Source organism: Glycine soja, chromosome 20 (genome assembly GCF_004193775.1).
Source record: "Glycine soja cultivar W05 chromosome 20, ASM419377v2, whole genome shotgun sequence".
Classification (NCBI taxonomy): domain Eukaryota; kingdom Viridiplantae; phylum Streptophyta; class Magnoliopsida; order Fabales; family Fabaceae; genus Glycine; species Glycine soja.
This window is the reverse complement of record NC_041021.1, coordinates 50443640-50463593: the sequence shown is the minus strand read 5'-3', so window position 1 is coordinate 50463593 and position 19954 is coordinate 50443640. Positions and strand designations below refer to the sequence as shown.

General features: G+C 30.9%; 2 protein-coding genes across 2 annotated transcripts; one reads left to right on the top strand and one right to left on the bottom strand.

Moving 5' to 3' along the window:
* The first annotated feature begins 831 nt into the window (after positions 1-831).
* LOC114403815 (protoheme IX farnesyltransferase, mitochondrial-like) lies at positions 832-5337 on the top strand. Its single transcript, XM_028366992.1, has 7 exons — positions 832-1151; positions 1648-1777; positions 2636-2773; positions 2916-3049; positions 3635-3760; positions 4112-4215; positions 4766-5337. Exons 1-7 carry the CDS (start codon positions 916-918, stop codon positions 5143-5145), a joined length of 1248 nt encoding a protein of 415 aa, XP_028222793.1. The 5' UTR covers positions 832-915; the 3' UTR covers positions 5146-5337.
* A 3696-nt stretch (positions 5338-9033) lies between these two features.
* LOC114402450 lies at positions 9034-11060 on the bottom strand. Its single transcript, XM_028365017.1, has 3 exons — positions 10816-11060; positions 10396-10654; positions 9034-9981 (listed from the first exon to the last, which is right to left on the bottom strand). Exons 2-3 carry the CDS (start codon positions 10488-10490, stop codon positions 9228-9230), a joined length of 849 nt encoding a protein of 282 aa, XP_028220818.1. The 5' UTR covers positions 10491-10654; positions 10816-11060; the 3' UTR covers positions 9034-9227.
* Between the last annotated feature and the right edge of the window lie 8894 nt (positions 11061-19954).

Sequence of the window (19954 nt, the reverse complement as noted above, 5' to 3'; positions counted from 1 at the left end):
TTATTATAATTTTTATAATTTTTATTAAGATACACAATGAAATTATGATTTTGTTTCAGATCTTATATGTAAAATCATGCTTCCATTATGTTTTTAAGTTAAAACAAATACACAATAAAAACATATTTCTATTTTATATTTTGTTTGTACCACTAGCATTACAACAAAAATGTAATTATGTGGGAAGAACATTTAAAACAAAAAACAAAAAAAAAACTCAGTCATGATAGGGGCAAATAGTAACTTGCCCAATTTGCTTAAGTGAGTCCACATACCCATGGGATTTTCTCTTTGCACCAACCATTTTGTATTCTCCCAATATAATTTCAACACGTATAGTCTATATAGATTGAAAATCCATATGATTCATACGAATTGTTAAAAATATATTTTATGAAATAATTTAAAATTAATGGTCCATGCAGGTCTCCGAACTAATAGACAAATTATGTTAAAAAATAATTAATATTGTTATATATAACACTAAATTTTTTAATATATATTTAAAATTTATATATATAAAAAATACGTCATTAGATCAAAATTAATTGTTACAAAATTTATTATGTAAACTTATATGTGTATATATATTAAATTTTTTAGTGTTATGTAGTTTCAAGACTTGTATGTGTCATTAATTTTAAATTATTTCATAAAACATATTTTTAACAAATCAGTATGAGCCACACACATTGTCATAAACTATACATAAGGACATGGAATTATAAAAATAAGTTAGGTATAAAAGAAAAAAATGGCAGAGGAAGAAAATCCCCATACTGATTATGAAGATGAGGCCCAAACGGTGGTGTGTCTGAGCCCAATTATACAAGTTAGAAAAGAAGCGTGTGCTGTACAACCGGAGGGAGACTCTTGGTGTAAGTGTTGTTCTTCCGATTTGGTTCAATCAAATCAATGATGTTGAGGAGGAGGGGTTCTGTGACCTCCTTCTATTCCAAATTCATCGATTCTCACAATCTTAATTGTGGGCGTTCCTCTTCCTCTTCCTCTTCGAATCCCCATCGCGTCGCTGCTTCTGCAACTTCATTCGATATCTCTTCCGCTTCTGCGTCTAAAGCTACGACCGACTTCGTGTCGTTGACCCGCCACTATGGAAGGTGCTATTGGGAGCTCTCCAAAGCTCGTCTCAGGTTCTTTCTTAACATTCCCGTATCTAATCCATGCAAATAAATTAGTATTTAGATTTAGGATATAGAATTACGATCTCAATCTTCAAGAATGTAAGAGCAAATTATTGTGGTATAGTATAGTTATGCAACCCCAATAGAATACAATACTGGTAGAATGAGAATCCTACAAAATTCACCTATAGTGGATAGGATTTTTATTCATCAAATGGGTCTGGATGATTACATTTACATCCAAAATTTGCTAGTCTGACTATTAAAATACTCACCCTTTCCTCGTACCCATACCTCCGTGTATGTGTGTGTACATCGCATGCTACTTATGAAAAACTAGGAGTGCTACTGTTTGCACTATCTCTTGAATGCCTATTTTGTTAGAATTATAATTAATATATTTTTTTTCCATAGTAGTCATTCTGCTAAAACCTTTTTCGTTTCTTTTCTTATTGTTATGCTACAAAAACCTTTTTTAACTAATCATTTTCTAACTCAATTCCAGCATGCTTGTGGTTGCAACATCTGGGACTGGGTTTGTCTTGGGGAGTGGTAGTGCTGTTGATCTTTCGGCACTTTCTTGCACTTGCTTGGGTACCATGATGGTTGCTGCATCTGCTAACTCTTTGAATCAGGTTGGTTCTTGAAAGATTTTCTTACTCTATACTTGTCTATTGTGATTCATTTTGTTTCCTTTTTTTATTACTTCTGTTTTAAGAGTGACATATTTTACGTTCTCTTAAGATTTGAGTCTCAACAAAATCATGAACATTTTTGGATATGCAAGAATGGTGATTCTGTTCTTAGTTCTATTCCCTGAGTGTAAGCATTCCTTTGTTTGCTACAAAAATGTCATGGAATGGCCATTCCATTCCAAGCTGAGTCTACCGACATAAGAATCACAAGCTTCAGAGGTGGGAACATGATTGCAAGCTGACTTTTTTTTTTTGGGTGTGTGTGTGTTGGTAGGGTGGGAGGGGGGGGGGGATCTTTTTCCCTTCTATAGCACTCTTCTTACATATTAAATCTTATTCTTTTCCTGACATTTTTTATTGAGCTCCCAAATTTCTTTTATTCTCACACTCCTATGGTGCTGTTATGATTGCAGTTAGACAGAATTTTTATAGCTATAAATTATTTCTTGCCTAAGAATTAATGTTTTCCCAGTTTTAATTGCTTTTCATATAATTCCTTGTTCATTTTCAATGACTTCTTCCTCTCTCACCCATTCTTGATCAAATCAGTCTTTCAATTAGACAATATAAAGAAAGAGGAGTGGGAGTATCTATACAAAGATAGACAAAGATAAACTCAACCTTTTTTTTTTCCTTCTAGCTATGTAACTGTTATGAATGTCAAAATATTATTGTTATTGTTGCTTAAAGACCTTTTAAATAGATTTGTTCTGAAGTATGGGCTTTTTATTCCCCCTTAATGCTGCTGTTAAATTTTTGGTCAACATAAGATCTATTCAATGGTTGTTTCTTTTTTAGGTGTTTGAGATCAATAATGATGCTAAAATGAAGAGAACAAGTCGCAGGCCACTACCCTCAGGACGCATCACAATACCTCATGCAGTTGGCTGGGCATCCTCTGTTGGATTAGCTGGTACGGCTCTACTAGCTACGCAGGTATTGAAACAAATTTGCGTACTTTGTTGATTGTATGCTTTTCTAGTGTAACTTGTAAACCTATGACTGGATTTCTTATAATTGTTTGATGTGCTTTGAGTGGAGGGACTAACATTGCAGCTTTATGACAAGGTTATTCCAGACCAATATGTTAGCTGCTGGGCTTGCTGCTTCCAACCTAATTCTGTATGCATTTGTATATACACCCTTGAAGCAGATTCATCCCATAAATACATGGGTGGGAGCTGTTGTCGGTGCTATTCCACCACTTTTGGGGTAAAATTATGTACAGTTGTTTTTGGCTTTCCTATGTATTGCAAATTTCAGAATGCTTTAGGAATATATGTAACCGTTGTATAATCTTTTTTACCATGTGCAATGTAAAATCCCTATGAAGTTAAGTTGTTAGACCCAATATTGATATGGCTAGACTCAATATTTTACATGTTGGTATTTTATGTGCGTTAAATTTCCATTGCCTGAGACAAATTTTATCCTAGTGATTTATTTGATTTTCTATTGGTCAAAGTATTATTAGTTTTAAATAATTGGCAGAGTTATTCTAAAGCTTACCCCCCTCTTTGTTAGCTTTCTCTCTACTTGCATTCAGAAAAAAAAAAGAAGCTTTCAAGTAGTTAGTGATTGAATGGCAAATTGTAAGTACAGTGGGAGTTATGAGTGATATGACAAAAGATTATGTAATTCAATGGCTAACTGCCTGAAAATGAGTTTCAATTCTTTTGAAGTGGAATTAGTATCTGTCTCTCTTTTTTCTTTTTCTTTACTCACGTTGTCTCACTTCATTCACCATGTGTACGTGTATTTTCTGCCCCTCATCTCCTTTTTGTTGTTGATTTTCAGATGGGCTGCAGCTTCTAATGATATTTCACTAAATGGAATGATTCTTCCAGCTGCTTTGTATTTTTGGCAAATACCACATTTTATGGCCCTAGCCTATTTGTGTCGTGATGACTATGCTGCTGGAGGGTATGCTCTCATAACTTTGTTTGTACTTTATAGTGAGAATTTTGTTTCATACAACTCTTTTGGTGCTCTGTAATACAATATTTGTTTTAAGTGATAGATATTCATATTGTTTGTCTAGTCAATATCTGCCTAAAGTCCTTGTTCATATAAACAATGATGCCATATCTGATTCAGGATAGCAATATAACATTTTTTTGAAATTATGGGGACCCAATTATAAGGACCTAGAAAGTTTTCAAAATGTAGAGACCTACAGGTGGATTTGTCCAAATTTATATAAGCATACGAATTGTACTCATTAAACATGGATTTTGTTACTTATTGACACGTGTGCTTCTGTTGCAAATTTAGGTTTAAGATGTACTCTCTTGCTGATGCATCTGGGCATAGAACAGCATTGGTGGCTTTAAGGAACTCTATATATCTAATCCCTTTGGGGTTCTTGGCTTATGATTGTGAGTAGATGTTTCCTTTTTTCTTGAGATTTTTTTATCTTAATTATCTGGTGCTAGTATTGATTGCATGCTTTGATAGGATTCGATAGAAATTTCATTTGAAGTAAAAGCCTGATCAAGAAATCTTTCTTAAATAAGATTCTGGCCTGTGCCGTTTTGTGGAGTTGTATGAATTTTGAATATTTTATAATTAATAAAATAAAAAATTATAACTTTAGTCAAGTAAAAAATATAGCCTTTTAGCATGTGGCAATGGGGTTGGACAGAGACAAAGCTGACAAGAAATTCAGTATTTGGTTCTGTTAATAACATTTGTTGCCCGTGCCACTGTATTGTCCAAATAGTTGAAGACCTTGTTCGTATGTTTTGTGCTGAAAGGCATTAGTGTAGAAGCTTGCATACAGAACCTTAAACTTGTATATAAGAATTTGTTCACAAATGAGGGGATTTGAGTTAAACTGACGATTGAAATGGTAGAAAGTTTTCATTTAATATGACTTTTTTTACCTCAAGGAAAATCCTGATACTCATGTTTCTGCACTGTCAACAGGGGGTTTGACTTCTGGATGGTTTTGTCTTGAGTCCGCTGCACTTACACTTGCAATAAGCGCTGCAGCATTTTCATTCTATAGAAACCGTACCAAAGAAAAGGCAAGGAGAATGTTCCATGCCAGTCTTCTTTACCTCCCTGTGTTTATGTCTGGGCTTTTGATTCACCGTCGTTCTGAAAACGAACAATTCTTAGAAGACAAAGCAAAGGGTTTTGTGAAATCTGCATCCTCTACGGAGTCTTCAGAGTTGGATGATGATAACGGCGATCAAAATATCAAGGCCAGGCGTCCCTATCGGACTGAAGCGCGTCCTCCCGTATCGTATGCCTCTGTTGCACCTTTTCCCTTTTTGCCTGCTCCATCATATAACTTCCCTTGATATCTGTCAGTTATACGGATTTTGTATGACTTCAACATTTTCTCGGCCAAGTTTTGTTTGGTTAAGTTGATATATTCATTGAAATGATACATTCTAATTTGTCTGTTTAAGCCGTTAAGGTTGTTTTATGTGCCACAATAAAAATTGAAGATGCATCTGTAATCTGAAATAAATGAGATTTTGTTTCTTTTATGACGGCTCTTCCCCCCTCCCCTTTCTCGAGGTTAATATAGGCATAGGATTCAAGTCAAACAATGACATTTGGGTAGTTTTTTAGTTAAATAATATATTCTTAAAATTTAATGTTAGAAGATATCTAAATGTCATTGTTTAAGTTCAAAACTCGTGACAAATACGTAGAGAACATGATTTCAATATTGTTGCATTTTGTATGAGAAGATGCAACGTATTTGGGTAGTACCTTCAAATTTTAAATTAGCAATAAGTTTTTGTATGAGACAATGCAACATACAAAAAAGTGAAAAATGAACACACAACAACATATTGCTAATTTAAATTTTGAAGGTTTTTTATATTTTTTAATTTTTTATTAATATGGATTTTTTAGTTAATGTTTATTAAAAATTAATGTTTTTTCTTAATTCACATTTTTTTGTTATTTTAAATTTTTAATGTTTTATATATGAATATTTTAGTTTTAACATGTTTATTGAAATTTAAATTTAATTTTTTAATATCCATATTTATTAAAGTTAACTTTTTAAAACCTAAAATTTAATTAACTATTAAAAAAATTTCAACATGGAATATCATTAAAAGTCATGATATATTGTTGAATAACAAGTACTCAAATTTTCTAATTCTAGAGAATTTTGGTATTCCATAAATATTTGTGATTGAGTAGATAGTTCTACAAATAAATCATATCAAATTGGAAAAAAAATAAAAAGGTTTCTATAATATATTATAATCATGATTTCATTTAATAATGAAAATAATTCTGTTGATAATTTATATATAATAAAATCATATTTTTACATCCAATGAATCATATTTTTGTCAAAAGAATATTTTTGGAGTAAAAAAGTTTTTTAACACGTGGGATGAGAATAGCAATGATGGATGAGAATAGAAATATCCTTTAGTGAACATGTGGGCCCGCAAAATTTCAATGTATTGTTGCTTTGACCAAAATTGTTCTTGCCTTTAAGCTCTCAAACGTAAATCACATTATTTTAAATTCACTTTTAAGTAAAATTAATAGTACTTCTCTTCATTTATTTTGGTGTACAATAATTGTTCTGAGATTTAAATTTAGGATCTCATGTATATTACCCCAACCTCATCACTAGGCAAACCCCAGTGGTTCTTATTTCTCTTCATTCTAAGCCTGAATTGTATTCGTATTAAAGTCCCAGTTAGTCACCAAAGAAATTGTATTTGTATTTGAAACAAAACTTTTCTCACTTTTTAAGAGACCATAATTATTTCGAAAACACAAGAAAACCATTGTTCTGCGCAGGCCATTAGACGCATACTATAATACATGCAAATATAGATTACAACCGACATGAACTGAGTTAATTATCATTTGAAAATACAACTCATTTTACATTTTATCATGAAGTATGGTCATTTTCACACATGCTATCAAATATTATTTTTTTCCATAAAATTACTTCATATATACATATTGAAAATAGTGGAGTCCTTAATTTATAGATAATTCTTTACTTGAACCGTATTAACTATATAATCACATATACATATTTGGAAATGTTACCTCCTTTCATCTTTCTGCATCGGCCTTCTCAGGAAGTATATGTCATATAGTATTAATTAGTAGACATATTACAACCTCAGAAAAATTCTCACTTCGCGGTTTGAATTCACATTATTCAACACTAAGCAAAGGCAACAAATTAAAAAAGAATCACAGTGGCATTGTCGGTCAACAATATCTACGTACATCAGAGAGAGAGAATGAAGGCAAAAGCAAAAATACTGAACATCCACCAAACTAAACCACAGCAGCATCATGAAGATTACCCTTCTTAACACAAACAATTAGTGATTGGAACTCTTGGAAGCAAGTGGAATGTAACCAACAAATTCACATGCAAGACAGTAGTATCCTAACGTGTGTTCAATCCATCATATCAGTCCACTAAATCTAGTGACTTTCCACTTCAACATCGCTTAACAGCTGAATTAAATTAAACTCGACTTGAAATGGAAACTGAAATTTTGGAAATGATGAATAGTCTCAAAGTGGAAGCTAACATAAACTTTTTAAATTAAGGAAATATAACTGATATTTAGTATTTGCCCTTCGATATTGTTTCCAATTCAATGCTTTTGTAAGCATGTTCGCATGAGATGAATTTTCGCGTGTGATTAGATTTTATATAGATTCACATCAAAATATTTTACTTTGTATTTTCTCATCACAATTATTAATGTTTCCACGAACTCATAGATGTTTAGTGAAGGGATAAAGATAAAAAAATTTGAGAAGAAATCAAATTACTAAAGCATCTTAAAATAGATACTCCCTCAAATCACTTTTCTGTATATTAATTTTTTTCTTCGGACTTTTAAATTAAAAATTCATAATAAATAGATCAAAATTATCAAATCTACAGTTTTTATTTATTTATAAATGATAAATTTGTTTAAGAATTCATTAAATAAATTCAGTTTAACATATAATATTTTTTAAACATACAAGATTAGATTATAATAAATGTTCAATTTATCTCAAATTTGATACACATAATTATTGAGCTAATATCAAAATATTTAGTGGTTAGATTCAATAAAAAAGAATAAAATATAGAAATTCTATAAAAGCTAATTAAATTAAATTTTAAGAAACTGTAGAAAAGAAAAAGTGGATCGTGTCAAATATAATACAAGTAGCTGTTTAATTTTTATGCAAAAAAAAAAAGAATAAAGTATAGAAATTCTTTAAAGGCTAATTAAATTAAAGTTAAGAAACTGTAGAAATGAAAAATTCGTGTTAAATATAATAAAAGTAGCTGTTTAATTTTTATTCAATAAAAAGAATCAAATATATAAATTTTATAAAAGATAATTCAATTTGAGAAACTGCAGAAAAGAAAAAAAATTGTGTTAAATATAACAAAAGTAGCTGTTTATTGAATAAAAGGAACAAAATATCGAAATTCTAGAAAAGGTAATGAAACAGCTTTTACTTTTACTTTTAAGGACAAGAGAAATAATAAATAAGTTAAATCAAACAAGTTTTTGATAATGAATGAAAAAAACACACAAGTTTTTTTATGTATAATTTATTAATTAAATATTTAGAGTAAAAAACTTTATCAATGTTTTGTCATATTCAAAAATGACTATCTTTTAGGAAACACATATATTTTACAATTCATATATATAATAGTTATGCTTAATTAGGATATGATTGCCTCATAAAACACTACTACGTGTATAGATTATCCAAATAGGCCAACCAAAATTTCCAGTGTTATTGATGTAGCTGCACCTTAATTACAGTTCCGATTATGCACTAATTTATCTATCAGCTGAATAGCAGCTATATTCGGCGTTACATTCTTTCCCTAAATTTGTTTTTCTTGCTCTTTTCCCTCATAATATCAGCTCATACCGAAAACACAATATTTTCTATTTCTAAGAATGCGCAAAAAATTTTAAAAAACAATCCACGAGCGTGATTTTGATCATAATTTTTGGGGTGTTTGCAACTTTAATTGTAACCAAATCGGCATATTTGTCACTAATTTCCTACAATATCAAACAACACAACGAAATTAAAATGGTGACAGTAATTTAAAATCTTGCACGCAATTGCAACATATAAAATTCTATTTTACCACTGATATAACTCGATTAGTTTATATATATATATAACCAAGATAGAATATGGAGTTGAGCAGCAATGTAAGAATTTCTCTCCTAAATTAAGCATAATGAATACTGATGGAAGGAATTGAAGCATGCTAGGACACACCTTAAGGGAGATATATGTATATATGTATATCCATCCTTAATGCTTCCTATCCGACAGTATCAGAGGAAATTCTAGAAAGAATAATAATAACAGAGAATAAAATTGAACAGAATCAATTTATGCTTAATTTGAAATTCCTATTTACATTACATCCATTGAGCTTGAACTTAAGAAGCAATGGCCCCTTTGGTGTCATATCAACATTAGCTACACCATGATCTTCACTCCCAGCTTTTCTACATGAATCCAAACCCACTACCTCAGACCTGGAAATATTTTCATGAGGCACCGTTTGCTGACATCCTTTAATCACAGTTTCAGCATAATAAAACTTGTTCATCCTATGGATCTCCTCTAATGTAGTGTGCCGTGCCACAGCTAAAATATCCACCATTGAGCGTTTCTTACATCTCCATTTACGCCTTTTGCGTTTATCTTTCACTGCCTTGGATGATGGCAAACTCTTACTAGCATGAGTTGAACTTGGGAGGGTACATGTGTTTGCTGCTGGTTGAGATAAATTGTCAGAAATGCTGCAGTTAAGCTGATTTGAGTGACTTGCCTCTTCATGTGCTGAAGTGTGGTTGGTGACTTTGTAGACACACTCATTGTTAGTACTTTGTGGGTGGTCATCATCAATGAGATGTGGCACTTCAGCTTTGCAAAAATCAGCTTCTTTATTATCATTATCATCTAGTGATTGCATCAAGTTGGAACAACCTTGGAGTGATTCAGCAGGTGAAGTTTGGCGTCCAAATGGTGGCAACACCTCCTTGAGACCATGGTTAAGACACAATTGCAAGTGCTTCTCATGAAATGGCCAGTTATGAAGGATATTTATGTGACGAGAAGCAATTACATACTGTCTGCAACATAATTTATAATCTATTAGTGATTAAGAGAAGAACTATTTCATGTTTATTTCCTCTTCTGTTTGTCAACAACAAAAGTTAAACTAGCCTTAAACAATCCTTCCAAAATCTAAACACATTTTTGATAAAATTCACATAAGGAAATGCAAAAGGCAAAATCAAATAAGAAAAAGAGTTGTTGAACAGAGAATAATCATAAGCTTAAGCTGTGTAGCAAAGATTATAAGTAACCTACAATCAACATGTGCTTCACACCTTACAAGCTAAAGATATTGCAATTCAAGAGATCAATCTAAAAATAGAACATGCAATAATGTCATAATATTAAAGGGAAAAAAAAGTAAAACCTCATTCATAAATTGAAATGCAAAGGTATGTTTATGGTAACTTTTTCAACCACATTAGTACCTTATTGAGAAGGGTTTAACATCAGCTCCAGAAACCGTTTGTTGTAGCAGAGATTGCGAAACCGCAGGTAGGTTTTGGTTTTGCTGCTGAGACATAATTCACCTGTAAGATTGCAGCTTACCAAGTGGATCCCAAACTAAACACTCTAAATTAATATTTAACCAAAAGTCCTGCAACCCCAGTTTTCGCCTATAACCACAGGAACGCCATACATAAGATGCCGAAGAAAAAACTCCATAAAATCACCAGGTGCAATACCCTAGGACACACAAAAACAAAATCAGAGATTCACAGCCACAAAATCTGCATGTGGGTACGCAAAAGATGCTCAATTTATCAACAGAATAGAAGGAAAAAGAATCAAAAGATAAAACTTTATAGTGAGTTTTTGAAGGAAACAAACGACAGAGTCACTAAAACCTCGAAGCTTCGGAGGAAGGGTCATAGAAGTGGCGGGGGAGAAATGGTTAGGGTTTGGGTTTGAAGGAAATGAGTATGGCGAAACGAGAAACACGATTTCAGTGTTTGAAAAGAAATAGAAGTTGAAGAGAGAGAAAGTAAGCGGAGCATGAGGAACTGACTGAGAATAGAGGCTGTAGAATGGTCTCTTGGGAGTAGTTCAGTGTTGTGTTGATTTTTCTGTCTTTCTTTCTTTTTACTAGTTTTTAAAGTCTCTTTGTTTTCCGTTTCGTTTGGGCTGGTTTTATTTTTGTTGACTTCATTTAACTATTGCTAACCTCTAACATTATAATTAAGGAAGGGTTATTTTCGTTAATTTTTAATTCGGCTAATTTGCCTCTGCTGCTATTCATACACTAAAGTTTTGATGGCATGTGGAAGCCTCCTTAATTAATAGCCCCAAAACAGGGCATCCTCATATACTTGGCTTGTCATAAATTACCAATGCACTCATCACTTCTATTCTTAGCCACAAATTCAACTAAAATCATGAATAAATAAAAAAATCAACTAAAATCGGGAAATGTGTCTATTTGCAGAAAATGAATTGGGTCATAGATGGATAAGGGAAAGCTTGATTAAAATAATTTACCTTGGTCTGTATAAATTTAACAATCTGTCGATATATATATCTAGCTGTGCTTGTGTTTTGGGTATATTAAATATTAATTAATACAACTTGGGGCAAAAACAAATTCCAAGGTAATGCAAATGCTTTCTTTTCTAAATGGCAGATATCTGCAAGAGGTATCTGAATGCAAAATCCAACCTCTACAGGAGAGAGTACAATCAGCAAGAGTCTCAGATTTGCCTCATAAAGGAAAACACACAAGTCTACATGAGATATCCTATCCTATGGTGATTTTATTTCCATATTGGGAGGCTTATTACAGCTTAGAACCCAAGTGTATGCTGAGATTCAGGAATACTGATTTTAGTTGCTTTACTATACAATTTGTAATTTCCAATGCTTTACTGGTTTCAGCCGATCAATGACAATATTCTGACATCATAAAAGCATAACAGGCTTGAGCAAATTTAGCAAAATTTGGTGCAGTTGCAGCAAGATTAATTTGCGTCCAGTCCAGTTTATAGTTGTAATTAAGTCTCCAACATTCTGCAATAAATTGAAGTGGCTTATGCAACATGGACAAAGTTCTGATATATAGGAATAGGAGTGAAGCAAAGGACTAATAAAAAAGGAGATATATACTAAATATAATTGATTTTTTTTTCTGGGTGGAGTACTATATATAATTGATGTCATCACCGTCAATATTAATTAATTACATCAAATTGAAGCTTAGGCAAACTCTGATTAATTTGTCCCGCACATATTACATGAGCTTTCTTGTTTTTGTGCACCGATCAGGAGTACAATACGGGCTTCATGCCCTTCAGATGCATTTTTTGTTTTTCAAATTTGTAATGATTTGTGTTTTTTGTGTTTTAATTGGTGCAAAAGGTCACATGGGCTTTATACCTACATGTATAATCATTTGCATGCATGCCTTGAGGCTGTGATGTGAAAGTTAATTCCTTTGGTAAATGTTTCCTAGATCTCGTGTGATGTCATACCTTCAATTCCACAAGGTAGTGCCGAGTCTTTTATTTAGAATAATGTTGACAATGAAATTCGAAATCATGCCCAGTAGTGCAATCCTAGCTAGTGGCTTTCTTGGTTAATAAAGTTCTTAGCTATATCGAAGAGTATATGCACAAAATTGAACTTGATATATTAATAATTTAATTACTTCTCAGCTAATAAAAGGTGGTGAATAAGGAATGACCGTATATGAGATATATAATCCGATGAGTGCGTGAGGAACGTCAATTGACCAGAATGCATAAAGATGCAATGAAGGGTTGGAATACAGAAACATAAAATACCAGAGAAACTCCAGCTCTTTCTATATACATGTAATAAGAATATGACGTCATTGCCACAAAATCATTACACTTGCTCGTTTTTTGTGTTCAACAACCCCCCCCCAAAAAAAAAGAACTCGTTTCCTCCAGATTAAGACATTTACTATGAACCAGATTCTGAAATCTCTCTTACATTTTGCATTGCTCATCATTACATAACTAAAATTAAAATCAGATAAAAATAAATAAATCATCATGAAAAAAATAGATGCAAATTATCATTACAGCATGATCTTTAGCTAATAAAATACTACGTGCAAGAAAAGTCATACAAAACATGCATTTACCTTACTCCAATATATGTAATTCTAACACTAAATTATACCAAATTGTTCAAACCAGTATAGAGACTAACGTATTGAAAAGTTTTTAAGGCACTCTTCATTCCATTTAGATCCTGCCCATTGCTGCAGCAAACCTAAAAAATAGTGTTTTCCTTCACGGCTCATTATCTGTTCAACTGATGTCTGATTCAAATCAATATTTCAATCTTTATATACCAATTTTTTTGGGCACAATACGAAATTTAAGAGAAAAAATCGATTATCAAGTGACGCCTATTACTATAGCTTATCAGTGACAAGAGTTTTTAATTAGTAATATGAGGAACACATATAGCAGAAGGTATATATAGGAGAGACATGGAAGGCTTTGAATCAAAGTAAAAACTCAAGCCTCACAAAATTTGAAATTAATGAAATGCTGTGGAGTAGGTGTTAATCTGAAAGCTGTAGAGAAGTCATTTTCAAAACAAAATAACAAGGAAGATATTATTTTCATTTTTTTAAGAATATATGAAGAAATACATTTGTGATCATAGGAGTCCATGTCATAATATCTTTGTTGATCACTATTTACATTTTTTCTCTATCCTACTACTACGTCATTGTTTTTGCAATTTGGTTAAAACTATATTTACGTTTTCTTAATTAGTTGGTGTATATATTGGTATTTGAGTATTCTTTTTCTCTCACCTATACTAGGTCGGCTCAGGTAAGGTTTTTCTGAAGCTATAATTAATATCATCTATTCAGTCACTACTGTACATATGATCACTTTGGAAATACTGTAGATACAATAATCCTTTGAGTGAAAGGATGAGGTTATATCTTTGCATATATATGTTTTTCACAGGCACAATAGATGAAAAAACAATGGCTTTGTTGTTAATGAATAAACCCTGTCTGAGTGTCAAATTAATGCAGAGAGTCTTCGTTTCAGCAGCTATGTGGAATTTTGGAAAAAATTGGGTTGGCCCATGATTGATGGATTTGTTTCATAAATTAAATTAAAACAATAAATTTCATCGAAGCTAGCAAAATGTTTTATCGAGCTGCTTTTAATATATACAGCAGTATATACCAGTGAATCTGTTCACATGGAGAACATTAATTAGTTAATATGTTTTATAATTATATATCGATTTTATACGTCTGCATCTTTACTAATGAACTCCATGAAAGGTAGAAAAAGTGGATAATTTGCAAAGAGAAATATCATCAATGGAGGCAGAATTACATGTATTGGGGCATTAGGTGAGTTAAGCTTACTTCTCAATTGATGTAATGCGTGTGGGTTGTAAATAAGTGATTTCTTCATTTCTGTGGCGTCCCAAACAAATTCCAGGTCTATACAAGTTGTTGCTCATTAATTAGCATTGCATAAAAGAATTATGCTTCTAGCATGTCCAATGCTGCAACTATGGTGGAGCGAGCTACTTAACTCACTTTTGGTTGGTCCTAGTCCTACAATGTTACATGGAATTTAAGAATTTCAACGAATTCTCTTTCTAATAGTGCAATCTTTAGAAACTTGAAATGAGTCCTACAATTGTCTCACGATATATTCTTAAGAATTGTTCAGAACAATTGTTTATATGCAACAGATGTTACATATAAGAATTATCACGTAATTAATTACTTCAATGATAAAGTTAAATAAGAATTGATTCTTAAGTTTAAGAACCTCATAAACTACTCTTGTTAAATAGAGATGTTCTCAAATTCGTTAGTTTAATTAATAGCAGCCAACTCCTTGCCATCGTAAAGTTAAAGTAGGCCTAAAGCATAGCATGACAAAGAATCATGAAACTAAGGTAGGGTAAATTGTCCTGTTAACTTAATTACGTGGGGATTTCGACACGCGTGCCTCCCTTATCACTTTGCTTAATCAAGATCAGGACCGTGTCTAAAGAATATGAGGCCTAACATAAAAAATTTGAGGTGAAAAATAATTCATCAATTAATTTGAATATTTTACTCTTAATAGATAAGTTAAATTTATTTAATCTATTTTATAATATTGTTGATTTTAGATAGATTTTTAGCAATTCTAAGTTTGAAGATTTTCTTTCAACAGTTGTAAGTGTTACATATAGTATTCATAAGCTCACTAAATTTTTTTAAAAAATTAAGATTAATACAATATTTTTTAATTTATTTTCACCTAAAATTTTAGATTTTTTAGATACAAAATAATAAAAAAAAATAGTTTCATATTGTAAAAACTGTTCAAATTAAATCCCAATAATAAAATTATTATTAGCTTTAATTGAATTATCTTAAAAATGGTAAACTTATCTTTAAAAGACTATATTCAATTATTAGTTTTAATTATTGTATTATTAATGCAGTCAAATAATCAATAGGTCTTTCCATAAAAATAAAAAAAAACCAATAGGCCAATACAAATTGCACAATTTTTTTAGTTATATATTAATTAATGAATGATATTCGTGATATTCTAATAAACATGTTACATATTAATGTCTGAATTGAAATAGTAAAAAGTTTGAAACAAAATTCTTTATATGTTTAAATGAAATTATTAAAAAAATAAATATAACTAAAGTATTCATAAAAAAAAAAAAAAAAAACTTAGAGGCCAAAGACACTTGTCTTAACTGTCTTGTGGGTTACATGGTCGTGACCAAGATCCTTTTAAAAGACAGCTTACCAAATAAAAATATCCTGTGTGAAACCATGTCCTTAAGTGTTTATTGTATAAAATTTTTGAAGAAAAAACTCTTCATAAGCTAGCTCCCGAGTTGTCAATCCGGGTCCTTCAACTTCCAAACATAATATTATAGATTTATAGTTAGAAATGTCAAAACTGAGATGTTCATCAGCGATCTACTGAAATGAATTTATGTTAAGGAATATTCATCATGATGCTCCCCCTGCGGAGGACACACACAGATATATATATGGTCATAATTAATATATATACCTTTTATTTCATTTTGTGTGTGCATAATACTATAATCAGCTGGTTTGTGAAGGATTATATTGTGACACCAACACGGTGGTGGTGCCATTGGTGATGGTCAGTGCCAAACCAACTGTTGTTGACTCATCAGATTTATAGGTTAAATTGAATTGAGTAATAGAAATTGGTGGATTAAATTATACAACTCAACTCATTTATATGAGTAAAACAAATTGAACATTAAACTCATTTTGACGTCGCACAATCAATTGTTCATGCACCTTCGGAGAATAAGGATAAGCCCTTCCACATGGCCCACGAACGAAATAAAGGGAAAACAACACCATCAATCCATCATACTTGGGTAAAATAACATTACTATTAGAAAAATTAGTTAATTTAATTAATAATATTAGATTTGTCTAAAATTTATATATTTTTAATATTATTCATAGCATTGACGAGACATATACTCTTATTTTGTAAAAAAAAATATTTATATTTGTTTTAATTCTTTTAATCTTTTGGATGTTTTCCTATCCTTGACGACTTTATTTTCTTTTATCTTAATCCTTTGATTTTTAGAGAAAAAATGTCCTGGTAATTTGAATAAAGCTGATTAATTTTATATATTAGAATTAAATTTGCTTTAAAGATGAATTTAAAGTGATATTATCTATGTTCAATTTTTTCTTCTTCGTAAAATTAAGTTTATAACCAACCCTGAGAATATGAATGCAAAATCACTTTTAGTTGAAAGCAACCGTGCATACGTACACCAAAATTTTCTATAGAATAACGTTAATTACAGTGAAATGAAAGTAACTCTGGTATTTCAACATAGATCCAAATTAATTAACATGCATTATATTTCTGAATGTGATGCAAAAAAGAGTGATATATCGTATAATACTAATGCCAAAGGTGGTATATATAAAAAATAATTGCATCGCATAACATTTGAATGCCCAAATAAAAAATTGACACATAGAAGTTGTTCTCGTGGCCCCAACACAAAGGTGACCAGCAATAATCCTTCCCTTATAACATCCATATATACGTTATGATTTACTTTTTTGTATGTTGATCTGAAGGTGATCATTGTAATTGTGATGCATAATGCATACCAGCTAGAGTAGGTTGATCTGAAGGTGTCTCTCGTCTCTCGTGAAAACAAATGTAAGAAGAAAGTGAATTTAAGGTTTGTCTTGAACGAGAAACCTATTAAATGATTTAGAATAAAATAAAATTGTTTCTTAAACTTGTTTTATTCTTTTTATGCCAATTTAAATTATTAAAAATCAAAATAAACACAACCATTTTTTAAAAATGTTTTAGGCTCATTCATTCTTTTACCATTGCATGAGAATTTTGACCTGTATAAGAGAAGGCCCCAGCAATTTTGCTCTAGCTGATAAGCCAACAATTGTCTAGTAGTCAGTACAATCGATAAGGTCACAAAATAAAAGCGGATGATGAGAGAAAATTAAACAGAAAAGGGTGCAAACATATAAACATAGAAGAGGAGAATATGCAGACAAAACAATGGGAACCTATAAAAAATTAGATTGAAAAGAAGAATACTTTAATGAGACAAGAAATGTCGTCTGAGCCGCGCAAATTGGAGTGAGTGAGAGACTGACGATTTGGGAATGCAAGAGGCAAATCCATCAATCGCTACTTTCAATTACGGTTAAGAATTAAGATCCTCTCTATTTCTTCTCCTCTTCATTCTTCCATTACTAGTATTGTTTTAAGAAAACAAATAAAATAAAAATGACAAGTATTTGATGGAGAGTAACACTTTTCATTTCATCTGAAAGCTTAATGATGGTATAGATGGAGGGGGGAAGAAATAAAAAGATTTTTTCTCTCCACTCTCACACCAAACATTACTTTACATGAACTAAATAACATATATCTCATTACTTCAGAAAATTAATATTCCTTTTATATATATATATATATATATATATAAGTACTTCGCATCGCTCTCGTCCCAACAGAAAACCATATATATTTATATTTTTTAAAAAACATCTCAACTCATTAATTTTCTTTGATATATTTTCTTTTATGTTAATATTTTTCCTAAAATTATTTTTTAAATTTATTATTCTTCTTAAATTTATTTATCAATATAAAATAATTATGCATATTTATTGTTTCAAATATTTAATAATTCATTAAATGTTTATCATTAAATATAATTATTTAATACATTAAATGTAATGATAAAAATTTCATACTTTTACATTAATGGATATATCTATAGTTTTAAATATTTATATTTTTAAAATTTTACTTAAAATTAAAAATATCAATCGAATAAAATGCAGAACATTAATTCTTGTTATTTTGTCAATTGTCAATTATATAACAGTGAGAGTTTGGATAATTTACATAAACTTTTAGATATATTCAAATTTTATTACTGTTATTTTTTTTTTTGAATAATTTTATTACTGTTATTGGACACCATATAATTTGTCAATTACATATAACTACAATTGTAAATTCAGTCTGACTCGATTAGATACGGTACTTTTTGGTTAAGTTGAGCTAATTTATTTGTGAGTTAATAATTATCCCGTCCGATCTAATGAAATACATTCATGTCTTGAACTCTTTTCCTTTACCTTCATCTTGTATATGAAGAACATTTTAAGAATTTAAGTTTGACTCTCCACATGCATAACCAATAAAAAAGAGTAATAAATATATTGACAAAGATATGACATGGAGTCCAGTGATCACGAGTGTACGTATTTCTTTATATATTCTTTAAAAAAAATGAATATGTCATGCTTTGCTTATATATACTATATTTTCAGATTAACATTCAACTCTAGTTTTCAGATAGATTAACATCTCAACTATAGTTGACAAGTTGTATTCTTCTTTATTGTTGGATTAATTTCAAAATTTCTAAGGCTAGTTTACAACTTTGGTTCAACACGTTCCGTGTCTCTCCTGTCCCTTCTGCTATGTTTCTGACATTATTAATTAAAAACTCGTGTCATGTCACTGATAAATCTATAGATAATAATAGCCATCACACGATTCTTTTCTCTTAATTTCGAATTGGGTCCAAACCAGTTGATATATATGGATTGATTTGAACGAGACATGAGTTGAACTGATAATCAGATGAGAAGAAAAACACTTATTTTAGATTTGCTGCAGCAATGGGCAGGATATCCAAATGGAATTAGGAGTGCCTTAAAAACGTTTCAATCCGTTAATTAGTCTTTATACTGGTTTTGACGATTTGGTATAATTTGATATTTGATATTAGAGTTACATATATTGGAGTATTGGTTAATGCATGCATGTTGTATGACTGTTATTGCATGTATGTATTTCACTAGATAAAGATGATCATGCTGTAATAATAGTATTTAGTTATGTAATGATGCGCAAAAAAAATGTAAACTATGTAAGGGAGACTTTCAGAATCTGGTTCACAATATAAATGTGTCTTTCTATGGAGGAAAAACCATAAAACGATCGAGCTAGTGTTCTTTTTCTTTTTCCTTTTTTTGGTGAACTTAAAACGAGCTAGTGTAATGTTATTGTGGCAATGCCGTTAGTTATATTCGTATATGTAGTAGTATATAGAAAGAGAATTTCTCTGGTATTTTATGCTGTTGTACTCCAATCTTCATAATTATTGTATCACAATTTATGGTACTGTAGATCTCAATGCAGTCATCAGATTAATTGTGTTTATACGGTTCATTATTCATATATACTATTCTATTAACTGAGAAGTAACTTATTCGTCAAGTTCAATTATGTGCATATATATATATTCCTGGATATAGCTAAGCAAAGCACTTACGAAAGCCATACTAGCTAGGATTGCACTAGTGGTGAGTGGTGAGTGGTGAGTATATATATAGGCATGATTTCGAATTTCATTGACAACATTGTGAAAAAAAGAAGGCTAATTAAGCACCAA